This window comes from Amblyomma maculatum, chromosome 1 (genome assembly GCF_055883805.1).
Source record: "Amblyomma maculatum isolate TAMU_Amacu chromosome 1, ASM5588380v1, whole genome shotgun sequence".
NCBI classification, from domain to species: domain Eukaryota; kingdom Metazoa; phylum Arthropoda; class Arachnida; order Ixodida; family Ixodidae; genus Amblyomma; species Amblyomma maculatum.
Genome location: NC_139344.1, coordinates 385,620,782 through 385,636,077, shown reverse-complemented (window position 1 = coordinate 385,636,077; position 15,296 = coordinate 385,620,782). Strand labels below are relative to the sequence as shown.

General features: G+C 41.2%; 1 protein-coding gene across 1 annotated transcript in view; it reads right to left on the bottom strand.

Moving 5' to 3' along the window:
• LOC146208428 (uncharacterized) overlaps positions 1–14,991 on the bottom strand; it is a 28,656-nt gene extending 13,665 nt beyond the window's left edge. Inside the window, exons 1-9 of the mRNA XM_084587271.1 lie at positions 14,913–14,991; positions 12,616–12,722; positions 9,382–9,414; positions 8,630–8,650; positions 8,508–8,540; positions 7,649–7,789; positions 3,063–3,262; positions 2,035–2,111; positions 1,064–1,151 (exon numbers count right to left, since the gene is read on the bottom strand). Coding sequence (XP_084443397.1) covers positions 1,064–1,151; positions 2,035–2,111; positions 3,063–3,262; positions 7,649–7,789; positions 8,508–8,540; positions 8,630–8,650; positions 9,382–9,414; positions 12,616–12,703 — 681 coding nt within the window. The 5' untranslated portion in view covers positions 12,704–12,722; positions 14,913–14,991. The remainder of the gene's footprint in view (positions 1–1,063; positions 1,152–2,034; positions 2,112–3,062; positions 3,263–7,648; positions 7,790–8,507; positions 8,541–8,629; positions 8,651–9,381; positions 9,415–12,615; positions 12,723–14,912) is intronic.
• Positions 14,992–15,296: the final 305 nt, after the last annotated feature.

Here is a 15,296-nt window from a genome sequence, read left to right as displayed (position 1 = left end):
CAGTGGCCAATAGAATTATGGACTGATATGCATTTATTTCTTCCCGAGGCCGCTTCCATAGCACCAATCCGCAATAACAGCGACATCTGCTTTTGCGGGAGTGCAGGATCGAAGCGGGATATAGTGCCCTGGTCGGAAGGCTTCACCAAGGAAGATAAGGAAAATTTAATAAACGTTTTTCCTCCTCTTCCTTATCTTCCTTCTCCTTCTTCCCCGATTAACCGGGACCACTCCAATTACAGGATACAAAATTTATTTACACATATACATAAATTGTAGCTCAACCTTTTCTCAGTCAGCATGCGGCCTCTCATCCAGTCTCGGCCCCCGATATCGCTCCCTCTTTTGTCTCGCGTCTATCGGCTCGCTTCGAAGTTATTCTCTCCTTCGAAGTCCTCCTAACCATGCTCCCGGAAGACCCATCCTTCCTCTGTCCTTTCGCCGCAGCTCTTCGTGGCCGCTGTTGGTGTCTTGCATCGCCGTTACAACTGCCGAACTCCAGCGTCCGTAAACCTATCAGAAACCTACTCGCTGGCCTGGCTGAGAACGCTTTCGGCAGGATCAGGTTTCCTTTCGGGAGCGGAGCTTTTCTGTGGCCTTTGTTCTTCCGCTGGCCGTAAGTACGGCGTCCGCCAGCAGACCTTCACACATGTTGGGTCCATTAAGAGGGAGGAGGCGTCTTTCACGGCCGCGTCGTTTATACGCACACACACGAAAGCAATATATATATATATATATATACACGCAAATGGCAGTCTATTCAACCGTTATTTCTCCCCCTGATAAGGGCAATGCAGCCACACACTTAATACTGTCCGATGTTAGTGCCCGCTAAAGAACCTCATGCGGTAGAAATTTCCGGATACCTCCACTAATGCGTCTCACTAATCTGACTTTGGGAAGTTAAGCCTTATAAAGAAATATAAGAAAACTTATTCCACTTTCTGACTACTAACACTACTGCTAACTACTACTCGCACTTCTAGCACCAGGTAAATTATCAAACGTATAACTAAGAGCGCTTCAATTTCTTCAATTATGTCATAAAAGTTCATTAACTTACAATTTTTGTCTTGGATTGAATGGGAAGAGCCGAATAAGGTCCTTGAGAAAGCGGGGTGTAGACGCGGAATGAAGCAATATGGACAAGGCTGCCGAGAGAAAAGTGAAGAAAATAACATCCTCCCAGCATGCTCCGCATTGCTTTTAGTGCAAGTTTAGTTCTAGTAGTTTAGTGCTTTTTAGTACAAGCTTTAGTGCAACAAGTATATTGATCTGGGGCTTTTCCTTAAAGTTCAAATGCTTAATCCTTCCCTACATGTATGTTTTGTGAAAACGCATCCGGCCTACTAATAGGTTTTTTTAGTGTGTCATGATTTCCATCCTTTAAGATCAGGTTATTTTTGTCCCTGCAAGATGAAGAATTGTTGCAGTACGAAATCAAGCAATGGGTTCTCAATTGGTTATGAGAATTTTTGAAATGCACTATGAACCTGCATGAGAATTTCTCAGATGCGGATAGAGAAAAGCCACGAACGAGTGGTGCAAAGCCCGTGGATCGTCTCTCTTCTGAGAAATTCTGCTTGGCTCATAATATGCGTGGTTCGTGACTTACGCTCGGTTACACCAACAGCAACGGCTACGCGGCTGAATTGTCGAAATGGCGCATTTGAGATACGCACTAAAGTAACATTGAATTCAGCCAGCCTGCACTAAATGTGCTATTTCAGTAATTTTGAGCACAGTGTATAAACGACTGAATCAATGCATAATAATAGCAGAGACAGTATATATTCGGTATTTTCTGGAGATTACGTTTTTGTTTTAATTGCTTTCTCTATTTTGCTTGGAAATCAGTTTTCGTTTTCGCAAAATACGACTAGTTGGTGAAAACGAAGATATTCAACAATAAATAAATAAAGGCGCTCATGATATAAGACTAGTTTTATATCCCATCTCAAGATCCACTCCTAAGAATTACAATGCATTTTATAGGAGCTCAGTCGAAAACAAAGCCAGGATATGATTTTTTACCTCAACTCAACCTTGTTGGGATGGTCGAAAACAGCATGGATAAGATAGCCGTTTTTATCAGCAAGTGTCCGGAGCTCCTGCAAGAACAAAGTGAAAAGGGAAATTAGTGCCGTGTGTGCAATACGTGGAACCAATTAGCCCATATGCATTTCCTGTATGCGTCGAACATCACGAAAAAGCAACAAGTTGGGCGTGCTTGACTGCCAAATTAACACTGCACAGTAAGTCTGGGCGACATAATTAAATTAGTTTCAACAAAAATCACCACAAAAAAAAGAAACCAACACTAATGCTTCACTCTCGGTGAGGATGAGTGTTGCCGTGTTGTGCACTTCATTTGCAAATAAATGCCCGAAGAGTGGTGACGACGCAGTCATGAGGCAAAGATAAAGCGAGGCACAGCGGAAAGCGCGAGTGCTCTTCTAAGTACCACAATTCTTGCAAATCAGTTCTTAATAGCTCTCTTGTTTGTCTCGCTTCTCCCTACGCGGAGGCAGCACATAGATTGAAAACACCACGACATTATAATCACGTTTTGTTTGCTTTTTCCTGTCGAAAAATATACATGAATGTCCCCGTAATCAGCAGAGAATTTCAGTGATATTTTGGGCAGTCAGCTTCTAGTGGCAACAGATATGCATGGTAACATCCAAATGGTGAGCAGGTGCCAGAGAAATAGAAAGGAATTTTACCTTACATCTTTGCACGACACGTCGATGTAACCACCATGAACTACGTGCCTTAATTCAGTTAGCACAAGCCGTTACTCGCTATCTTGCACAGGAGCACTGAGCAACGTGTTTACATGTAGGCTTCCTCAAGAACTGTACCTGGGTTATGGCAGCAAAAGATGAGTCAACACTCACGCATTCCGGTTACACAATAATCTAGGCGTAGTACCGATTAGGCCGCTATTTGTTTATTAAAACAAGAATATTATAAAAATATAGGTGCCGAAAATTTTACCGTTTCGGTAGGTATTGAGATTTAATTTGGTTGATCAAGCTTACATCCACGCTTCTCCTTACCGTCAGAACATTCAGCCAGTGGGTATCACCCGGCGTGTAGCGGATGTCCATGCCGTTGAATACAACGTCTCTGGCTGCGTTGAACGCAGTGTCCAGCGCATCTGAGGTCAATGACGAGATGTCATCGAAACGAAAAGAAAGCAGTTTTTTCACCCCACCAGGTTTTGTCATAGCTTTGAAGTGCTGGAATTGCTGGGCAGCTGCAAGGCAAGCGTGAAAGCAGCAAGGAGATGAGCTGAGAAACAAAAATTGTGGAATGTTTAACGGAAGACTAGGACGCCAGGATTTTGAAAACTTCATGTATGTCTGACTGGACCAGTAGACTAGAATATCTGCTTCCTTGAATAGGCCAGAAACCACTGGTAGTAATTCTTCAGCGCACGCCTTAATTTGGTTGCCACGTGACGTATAATATATATGGAAAACACGTTTGTTATATTTGTATCAGTAGTGGTTCAGGAAGACATTATAAGTGTTAAAACTTTGGGTTCCTTCACTAATTGCAGGAATAAAATGAATATATAATGGCAGGTATCAGGAGACCCGTTTAAGACTGGAGAAAGATTCGCTTGAACTTTTATTTATATATATATAATCGCTGGTACAAAACATATATTTGTAAATTTTGAGGCTGGGAACGTTTTTGTGTATTGTTTTGTACACTTAATTATCAGGTCTATACAGGCACGGTTAATTATTTGTTAGGGAGGTCCACTGCTAAACGCACGGAGGCGCGATGAAAACTGGGCCATTGTATCCGCTTTGCGGAGGTCAAGCGCAAGGCGCTAGCGTGATTGTAGTGTATGTTATTGAATCCGAGGTAGTAGAAGTTTCCAGCGCCCTGAACTAGAATAACCTGAGCCATTTTGGGACATTAAACACTATTTACAAGACAACAAAAACAAACACTTTTCTGATTACAGCTTGTTGGAACCATAAGCTTGTTATACGAGTAGATCTGACAGTACTACAGTGCAATGTAAGCGCTTTACACACCGCAGTAAGTGATTCTCATGGAAGTGCGATAAAAGTAGCACAGAGCAGTTCGTCCCCGCTTATATAGGGTAATAAAGCCTCAGCTTGATATGATTTCGTCATCTGTGAGCGGTGGCGGGCTTTAAAATCACATGTTCGACCTGAGAACGAAATAAAACAACCTCTCAGTTTGTAACGTTCCTATTCTTGCTACTGAGTTTGGTTCACCGGTTATCAGTACAGATGACTGGGGATTGTAATCAAGACAATGAATGAAATCATAAGAAAGTGCGGCAGCTGCACGTTTTCTATAATAACTTTGCTACATCTGCCTTTGTTGCATTGAAATATGGAGTAACCTATCGCCCCCAAGTAAACTTACCCTCTCTTACTGCGTTGTAGTAGGTGCGGCAGTTACTCAGTGTAGTGAGATATTCGCCTTCCCAGCTGAGTAGGTTTGAAGCATGCCTATATGACGCATATATTTATTTTACTCTTTTACGCTGCACTCGCCATAACAAGTGAACCTGTGTATAGTTGAAAGAAGTGCTGGTTTCTGCAATGCCTTGTGAATATTAGGCATATGCGGTATATTTAAGGCACCCTTATGCACAAGTTTATGAAACTGGGCTTAGCTTCCGAACCATGTTTCATTGCAAGTGAGTAGTTCAAACCTTCTTATCAAACCCTAGGATGCGTTTCTTGGTATTCATTTAGGGAACTGTGAAGTATTGCCAGCGAACTGTAATGAAAATATTGACAGGCACAGTTTGCGCTTCGCGCGCACAGAAAATATTTGCTTTAGGAACTTATATTGGGCTCACAAACAATATTTAAGACTGCATTTGAAAATCAACGTGAAATTATTTATATAGTTTAGAGGCAACTCTGCATTTAGGTATGGTCTTTTTATAAACATGTTCAAGGAAACAATCTAAGCATCTTAAGTGTGTAAAATGTGGATCTGAAGTTTGTCTTGAGATAGAACCCTATTAGTCAGACTATACGGTACAGAAAGCCAGTGTATTGAGATCTATGAAAGAGAAAAACCTAGCAAGCTCAAAAATGAAGACCCAGGAATACGTCGATTGTGATTGTGAGTAAGGTTTTGCAATATGTAAAAATATATAGTTTTGTAAAGGCTTTCACAGAAAATATTCCATATTTCTGGGTATGTGAGGCGAAGCATTTTTCTACCGTTTTATCGCGATACTGAACAAGGTTTTTCTTCAGTCTTGGTTATCATATTAGAATGTAAATTCTTCACAAAAGAATAATACATAGTAGTGCACCTCGTAAATGAGGTACGAAGTGCACAGAATAAATGCACTACGTGGAGGAGCAGGTGTTAACAAGAGATTGCCGGCGTTTTATTTAAAGTTAAACGTACCATGTAAAACTCATTGCTGTCACCGAACAGCACAATCGCTAATGAATAGCATTTTTTGCTATCTACAATAACGCCCTTATAATCGCCAAGCTTATATTGTTTCCCTGCATGGAAACAAAAATACTTATTTCACGTGCATACAATGCTTACGCCAAAAAATATCCATTGCATTTGGCTGCACTGACGCGTCCCACTGACGCGCCGCACTGTGCTCTTCATGTCTGAGAATTCGCAGTGGGTGAGAGTTGTATAGCGCATGGCATCAAATGAAGGACGCGGTATCGATGTTACAGAACAAACATACACTGGCATAGTTAATTTAGGGTATCAGAAGGTACAAATATATGAATGCTTGGCCTTAGGTGGTAAGTCTAACTGGGGACGACTGCGCAAACTGTGATTAAGGTCCGTGCTGATCATACACCCTAACACATGGATTAGAGAGAAGCCAACCAACTCGCCCAAACTGCCGTTCTACTAGTAGGAGACCTATGTTCCTCAGTTAATGCGTAGTGCTTTCTCCATGTCACTGGCATTATCTCGCAGGCAGCTGCACTGTCCAGGTTGCGCTGCATTTGTACTACTTCGCGACTACAAACTGCTGCTTTCCGACGCTCAGGTAGTCGAAAACGCGTAAATTTATAAAAATGTTTAGAAGCTTGACTTATAACTTGGAAACGTTTAGCTCGTGAGGCTTGGGCGGTTTGAAGAGTTTGGCTCACACACTATTTCACTACGGCTACCGACGTAGCCCAGTTTGGCGATGCACATAGCTTGTGGCTTCAACAGACCGCCCTATAGATGATGCCTCCTAACATATAAGCGCAGGCAGAGAAAGTGAAAAGCACTATAGAAGTGTACAAAATTTCAGAGCGTTATGAACCACCGTCCTCCGTCAAAACCGCAGGTGGAATTTGTCAGCCTGATGCTCACCGTAGAGGAGACGTGGACAAGCAACTCTACCGAGTGAGGCTCACGCCTCCTGAGCTTTCGAATCTGCTCTGGCTCTTCTGGTGTCCGAAGCATACAGAAGTATTAAGTGAATACAGAAATATTATTAGCACCTCTCTACAGTGGGTTGCCTACAGAGCACAGAGCACTACTGAAGTTACTTTGGGCCATTAAAAACAAATAAAAATAACGTTTCCCAGGTCGCACTGGGAAAATCACTAAGGGCTTAAACAAACCTAAGATAAAAAATAGATACAAAAGAAAAATTTTTATGCAGAAAAGAAAAAGGAACAAAAAAAAGAATCACAAAGGAATTTATGACAAAGCTACCAACAGCTGAAGGGTGCGGGGCTGCTCAGCGGAATTACTTTAGAAATGTGTACAATTATTGGGCGAGGAACTCTCTAGTTCTTAGCATAGAAGGTATTAGCATGCACTGCTTGAATCTTGACGGACATTGTTTTCTTGACTCAGAACAGTTTTTCTCACAATGCTATCTTGAAACACATTACGGTTCTCGAGTGCTTGATGTACATGCGGGATTGCACGTGATTATATGTAGGTTAATTTGATTTCTGCGCTATTATCTTGGTCGGATAGTAGAGGCTGGTTTCTGGTATTCAGCTACTATATATGTGCTGTGTCTGAGCCTGCTGATAATCTAAGGCAGTTTGATCATTTACTCTGTTGAACTAAGACATCAAAGAAATAAACCTCTGCCGGCGTCTTCTTTTTTTTTTTTTTTTCATTGGAGATCGAAAATATACAAAAGGGGGCCCCATAGGGGAGTGCCTGAATAGACATTGTGGAAGCGGTCATATGGCCAATGTCTGATAAAGCAATGAGAAATTCACTTGAAGGCCTGCTAATGTATGACAACTATAACAGAAAGCTGATAATGCGCGAGACAAAAAGATTGTAAAGAACGATAATATATTCTCGCAGTCATACTAAGCCCAGTAAGCCCACACCGACATTCTATACTGCAGGAATTCTTTTGACTAGATAAAGGATTGCCGTGGGTGATGAGTATACTGCGTCAGAGTTTTACATTTGTGTCGCAAAGAGCCGCCATGAATAGACATATTTATCCTTTACTATGATTAGGTGGCCATTTGCCATTTAGCGGATCAAAACGTTATTACTATAAATATTGCTGTAAACTCAGTCACAACATTGTAGATAGGTAAACTAGTGTGAGTCAATCGCTATTGCGCGTTGAAATGTAGACAGGCATCTATTATAGCGCCTGTATTATGACTGCCCTCACCTCCAGGAAGGGGCACAGCTGTTTGCTTCGTCGTGTCAACGATGGCCGAAAGAAAGATGATGTAGGAGCACATGTGGACTGGAAACTCGTATTCCTTGGTACCATCGAAGGAGCACAGCAGTGGAGGCTCCTCTTTGGTCGCTGAAGCAGGCAAAACATTCAGTGACTAAAAATGTGCTTAGATGGTTGCAGCAAACAATGGCAGAATATGATTGCTCTAATAAATGCTCTTTGGTTTCGTCCATTGGTATAATATTAAAAAAAGAAGGCGATATGCTTACGCGTCCAGGTGAGATTATTACCTGTGATAAAGAAACGCTCAGTGTAGCTAAAGTCGGCTTGCTAAGGAACCGAAGACAAATACTCTTTCCCTGCATTTAAAGCAAAAACGTTTTCTGTCTTCGTTTCACCACACACTAAGGCATTAAAATTACCACGCTGTTTATTCTAGCAAAGAAGGTACAAAATAGTAACTCTGGTAGTAAACGTTTCTTATGTGTGACGTGTACTAAATATGTCGAAAACAAAACGAGATTGGCGGTGAGCAGACTGAAATGTTTCGGAATAGAAGCAAAAATTCGGTCAGTGGTCATTGTGTTTTGGGAAAAACTTCAATGAACGTGGCCGCAACAGTTAGCGCATCGCTTAAGTCATACTGACTAACATTTCTTACACTATATTTTGTCATAATTCTTAACGGCAGTTTGCAAAATCCAGTACTTGTAATTAGAGCCAATGACATAAGATACGATTGACATTTCTCTCTTTAGGAAAGCTTAGAAAATAGAAAGCAAATATATTTAGCACCATTTTCTTACTCTGTGTATGGCAAGAATATAAAGTGACTGCGCTTACTTACACGTCTCAAACGATACGACTGTCGTGGTTTCTTCTGAAGAAAAAGAGACAGATAGTGTAGACCGAATGGCTTACGAAATATAATTGCCAAGCATAGCACATTTCTAGACATTTCTTGATTACCTGCGTCAATGGGGATGGGGCCTGTATGGAGTAAAAAACATGTCATGCGTAAGTGAGTATTATCCAATTTCGTTTCAAATTTTCAAGAGTGGTACGTGCATGCAGATTATAGATACCAGCACCAAAATTTGTTACATGCGAGTGAGGTCATTTTTCCTACAATAAGGGTAAAATTCGCGTCAACAAAAATAACTGCAATGCAAAAATATTGAATTGCAGTGAAGGAAGCAGCTAACAAATCTGGTTGCAAAAACTAGCTTTCGCACATACACGTACAAAAAAAGCCATGAAACTATAAGGAAGTTAAGTTATGGAGGCACTAACAACTGGGAGTGCATTTTAGTACAGAAAAGCCCACTCTGGATACCCTCAATATAATCGAGATATGTAAAAAGAAAAAAAAAAAAGGAACGATTCTCGGTCAAGAAACGTGCATAGTTAGTGGTGTGTAGTCAAAGTAAGTAAGACTAATTTTTGACGGCTTCCAATTTGAACTCTTCACCGGCATATGGCTCTGCGGTTGGTTATGCACAAATAATTACTTAGCGTGCTGCTCCAACAGCTATACTACAGTCACGTCTGAAGCTTTGTGCACTCAGTGAACGCCAGTGTACACAGAATCAGCATATCGGTATAGAGTTGCAGCGAAGCAGCGCGTAATGTTACACTGTTTTATCTGATAAAGAACAGTGGGTACTATTTTCTTTCAACTCGAAAACGCTTCAATTTTTATGGCGAGTGATTGTTCTTACCTTGTGTTACAAGGCTGCGGAATCCTCGACAGTCTGGCTCAAAGGTAAATATTTGGCGCAGATAAAATTTATTTAGACAATTTGACAAATTAATCACGCTTATGGATGTACTGCAAGCGCGCATATTAATTATTAAACAGTTTAGAGCAGTAATTCACTGTAGACAGATTGGTGTCAGCACTGAAGAATATGAATCCTCAGTTTCCGACGATGCAAAGACATATAATGTCTGTTGCTTTGAAACAAGATGTTAAGTCTTAAAGGACTATAGGCACCTCATTTCTGGGTTCGTGTTATATCATTTGTAATGATGCCTAGGACATTACTGTACATGGATTACCACGTCACATTCGCCTATGAATACTGAATAATTTATAATCGAATTTCTTTTCTCACCTGTTTCGATTTCGATTTCAACAGCCGATCGATGGCTGTGACGTCACAGTCAAGTTTAGCACGCGAAGGATGAAAATACAGCGATATCATTGGTGTGTCACTTCAATTCACTACAATAGTAAAGCCAGCCTGCCTCAAGAATAGGAGTCATTGCAAGTGAAAATTGAGTGATTATATCGCTGTTTTTTCATGCCGCGTATCAAGAGATGATTGTGACGTCACAGCCATCTCTCGGATAACGAAACCAAAACTGGTGAGAATAGAAAATTCAGTTATAAATTATTTATTGGTCGTAAGCGAAAACTGTGTGGGGATTGATATACAGTAATGACTTCCGCATCATTAACAAGAAGAAAAATTGCACCAAAATTTGGTGTCCATAGTTATTTAACGAGTTGACAGCACAGGATTGAAACCAGACTAGCTTACGCAGGGATCCTAGGCACCCTGCAGAATGAGGCACTAAAATATCAGGGCATCTGTAAACGACAGAGTGAAAGCTTATTGCATGTTAAATGACATTAGCAGTAAAGGAATCAACGAACTATTTAGTTATTGACGACAGCGTACAAGCTTGTAAACAACTATACACAGTTACATTTCTGAATGAAACCGTTTCGTTGAATACTACTTTGCGCGCTACTAAGAGCGCTGATTGCGAATTTGGAACACGGTTTTCTGAAAGGCGACCCTAGTAAGCCGAAAATGAAAGCGCAGCAAACATCTTTCCTGAGGGCTCACGCTACTACCTGGCAAAACACCACACGCAACACCTGTCTCATGTCACGAAACGATATGCGGTGACTGCTGCGAAGTTATTCGCAATCACGCAGGCTGACAAGAAAACGTGAATGCAAATGTCCCGAACCTCGATGAAGAACAAAGAGTTTCTGTGAGCACGTTTGCTATCAGTAACTAATCTGTGTGTTTTCGATGTCAAGAAGTACGCTGAATGCAGCCGATAAAAAATTTACCAATTCGCCAGTTAATTTGCGAAGAAAAACAAACAACTTTCCATTCATATATGTTGGAATTATCGTTTAATCATGCAGAGTTTGGGTAAGGAAACGGCTGTGTTTTTTCTGTCTCTTTTCTTGCGGATTAGATATTCGAAAACATTTGGATAATTGGGAAGGCATGGAGAAACAAACATATGTAAAGAGCGGAAATTTGAGCCGTTTTGTGGCTGAATGGGTACTGGTCAGATCACCCGCTAGGCGGTTTACAGATGTGCGCTTCGACTTCAGCTCACGGATAGATAGCTTACCACACATATTCCGAGTTTCATCTAAGCGTCCCGTTTTCATATAAACGGTGCGGCGCCGGTCATGTGCCGTCGGATACGCCCACCTCCCCGCGCCTTTCAACGCGGCGCCTCGTTTTTGCGGATAGCTTAGTTTATTTTATCTGTAGAACTGATTTTTGTGCTTCTTGAGCTAAGAAAGCTGTTAGCAGGTCGTTTGTAGTGCTGCGTGTATGCATTTTGTACGTGTAACATGGAATAACGAGCCGTGACGCACTTTACCCGTGCAACCACTGTTTTTAGGTCGTGTGTTTCTGAACAACATGTGCATTACTTCCAATGCGTAAATTTATAAAGTCAGTCGCAACACTTACGCTTTAGAACAAAGCATTTATGCGTGGCTCACCTATACCATAACCCAAACATTTATTCGGCACGACAAGAACAGTGTATTGCGCATTTGGGATTGTTTTGCGAATTATGTTTGCCTTATACTGTACAGGCACGATGCCAGATCGTAGGCACAATTTTTACATGCTGTGTTTTTTGTCGCGGCTAAAACATTCTGGTTGCGGTAGCCAAAGCGCTGCTGCCCGTCCGTGGCCTGCATTTTGAGGACATCTACTGCTATTAGTCGCGCACAGTATACACCCGTATCACCTGTGTCACAGGTGCAGCAGCCAGTTTTGATCACGACCCTACTTATCATGTGTTCAGTGTGTTGTGTTAAAATTTCTGAACAGACTATTGCTTAAGGCTGATGTTGTGTAGAAATTCCGCGCGGGTTGCATGTGCATTTTTCCGCGTTGTGTCTAGCCGCTGAGAACCCCTTTTGTGTTGTTCCCACGGGTGATGTTTTAGAAGCAATACACGGAGCGGGTGTGCACGATTTTCTTTTTTACTTTTCCCCTTGACACTCTGCTACGTGATTTACCATAGCTTTTTTCTTGCTATTTTTGTAATTTAAGGCATTTTCTTATTATTATTTCTGTCCAATTCAAAATGTAAGCGAGAAAATAAACATTTCTTATAGAAGCACAGCCACTGCCACTGTGCCATATAGAAAACAGCTCCTGTTGCATTATTCCGATCTGAATGAACTACGAAAGTCGTACCTTGGTTCTGGAGAAGCTGGACGGTATTTACAGTACACGCCACTTTATTACGACTGCATGCATTGCATGCTTAGAAAGAAGTATTAAATCCATTGCGCAACACTATAGACGACGTAGCTGATTGTTTTAATAGCCAAATCTAAATTAGAATCGAAAGCTTTACGATCGAAACCGAAACTTAAACAGAGCTAGAACAGGCGCCTAAAATCTCAGAGGATAAAATTAGCGGTCTGACCTACCGCTCAGGGCGCTGGCGGCAGTTTTAGTAGCTTGGCTGCAGAGCCCTAGGGTAGTTTCCGCTCCTTACGTAATATGTTTCCCTATGGTGAAAGCGAGGTCAACATTTGCTTGTACAACAGGCAAACATTACCCTCGTGGAATCTCCAATGTGATGAAACAAGGTTCAAATGGACGCTATTGTTACCTCCTCTCGGTAGCTTCTGGGCGACAACTGACTCAGAAGAAAGAATTATTGCGCACCTTTGCCTTTGATGAAGGCAAGGTAGATGCCGTAAGAGAACACCACAATGATAAGAACGCAGACAGTGCATAAGGTGCAGAAGTGCATCGGGTTGCCTTCTTGGCCTCTGGAAAAGCAAAAAAATCTCATCTGAACCCAGCACTGCTTCTTATTGCAATAACAAAAATGATAATAAGTAGTAAGTGCACCCAACATATATTTTATTGTTATTGTCATGTTATTGTCGTCAGCAAAAGTCTCCCGCTTTTGCTGCGGCTCTGAATGGTCGAGACTGGATGACGTCGTGCAATCACAGAGCACCACCACAGTATGCGCGAATGCGTGCCTTATATGGCCATATGCCAATCACTTATCAATACTAAGTTATAGTTTAAATAATGAATTACTAAGCGATAAATACTAATTACTGCTTAACAATCACTAATTATCAATTATTTTCAACCTACAAATTGGTTAATAATTATTTATAATGAATACCTAATCAATGCCTACTAAAATATTCACTAATTAGTGTTATTTGGAAATTATTGCTAATTAATGCCGCGCACCCGGTAAAATCAACCACATAACAGTAAACGTAGAACTTCGAAGATGCAAGGAGTGGTATTTCGCCGCTGTCAAGCAGAATGCACTTGCAGAATGTTAAAGTAGCCGCTCGCTTTACTCGTAGCAGGATTCATCGCTACATGCGCAACAGTCGCGTAGCAGAATGCGGCACTCAGGCTTTCGGCTTTCATCACTTTAGTCGCCAAAGTGTCCACGAATTTTGCTGATTACACTCAGATGGATCTTCTTATATATCGACTCAAGAACAAAAGAGCCTGTATAGGGGTGAAGCTAATTTCACGGAAGGGATCATTGCAAATCTCTTTGAAATTACAGTCGTGATATGTTTATTTTGAGGAGTTCGTTAAAGTCACGGGCTCATAGGCTATGAATAATGTTGGGTAAGGAAATCAAATGTAATATCTCAGCCTTTCTAGCTTCATTCTGTGTACGCATGAGGGTTCATCGTTGCTGCAAGGTTACTTTGAAGATAAAAAGGAGAAATTGGAGTGCCGATGTTTTTTTTTTTCCTTACGGAATATAAGCGACAGCAGCTTTGTGTAATAGTAGCCTCTATTATAAAAAGATACGAATTTAGTTTCAGGCTTGTTTGCCGCCACGTTCCAGTGCAACTCTTTCGTAGTTTGAATAATAGAAAATAATTTTCGACTTCATGGCACCAAGTGGAGAAGATAGACTAGTGATCGCAAATTTAGCAGTTCGCCCTAGAGTCCCAAGAAGTTTTAGACACGTTGGCTGGTAAAAAAATACACAAACGTGTTTTGTTATCTCTACCTTTTGTAAACAGCGAATCTTTCTTTTGAAATTTTCTCGAGTAGTAAGAATACGTTGGTCGCTTCTCTTATTACAACGTTCTGAAATAAAAAAACGATGCTTGAGAAATAATATGCTCATTGGTATTGATTATAACGATTATAACATATTATTACGACGGCGGTAAGACGTCGGAGCGCTGAACAACAAGACGATAGGGCAGGGAGCTCAGCTGGTCAACGGCAGCGCGTCCGGCACGAGAGTCTTTTTCCAACGTCTTTCTCCTTCACTTGTGTTCTAAACTTCATCTTCTTCTGTGCTGTTACATTATCTTTCCATACTTTTATGAGAGAGTTTTGTGATCTGTATGCAATCTGGTGGTACAATATTCCTAATTCTTTGCGCGAAATAGGGAAGTAGAATGACTAGGAACCACACGTTTCTTATTGGAGCTATAATGTGCTGCGCGGGAAACTTCTATACTGGCATACTGTTAGAAAACGTAAAGGCACCGAAAAGCAGGCAGCCGAATGTTTTCCGGAACTCCCTACGCGCCACAAGTCCTGCTGTGCAGGCATTTATGCAACATGTGGCAGTATAGAAGCGTAGCGTCTCAATAATTGTAAGGTTGAAATTAGAAGAGGTGGGCTTGTACATTCTACACGACATGGCAAAGCTAGATTATTTATTTTCTCTCCAGCAATAAATTCTAGCGTCTCTTTTTTTTTTCTCTTTAAACATACGTGTTAATTTACTGTTTATGATAACAGGTATACACTTAAATGTGCTTTTTATCTCTATCACCTTTATAGAACCTTATATATTGTGAATACCTTCCAGAAAAAGAGAGCACGTATGCCTGTAAAGGTAATTTGGTCGCCGAGCGTTCTCTTGTCTCTCCGCAATAAACTTTCCCAACGGTGCTAAGTTAGAAGCCTACAAAACTTATATGGCTCGATCAAAATGCAGTCTTCACCTTGTCTGCGAGACGATCAGTACGAGGTTTAAGGAATCCACAACTGTACTGCTGTTATTTCCTCTTCCTCGAACCTCTACTTTCAGACAGGTTTTGCGCAGGCTTATTCACTGCTCATAAATATTCACTGGCTGGAAAGTCAAACGCACACCATTTACGCAGCTGTATTGCATTGCTTTAGGAGAAGGTGAAAGAGCATTCAGGCGGAGCGTACAAAGTCAAAAATCTCCTAAAATACATAAAATATGACCTCAAGGCATGGTTATAACGTAGTCTTACAGCTAGCTGTGTGTGCACTTACTCATTTAGACCTAAGGATAGTTGACTAATAGTTAGTTTATACTATTTTATGCAATTTTTATCTGATCAGCTGGCTCAGGTACT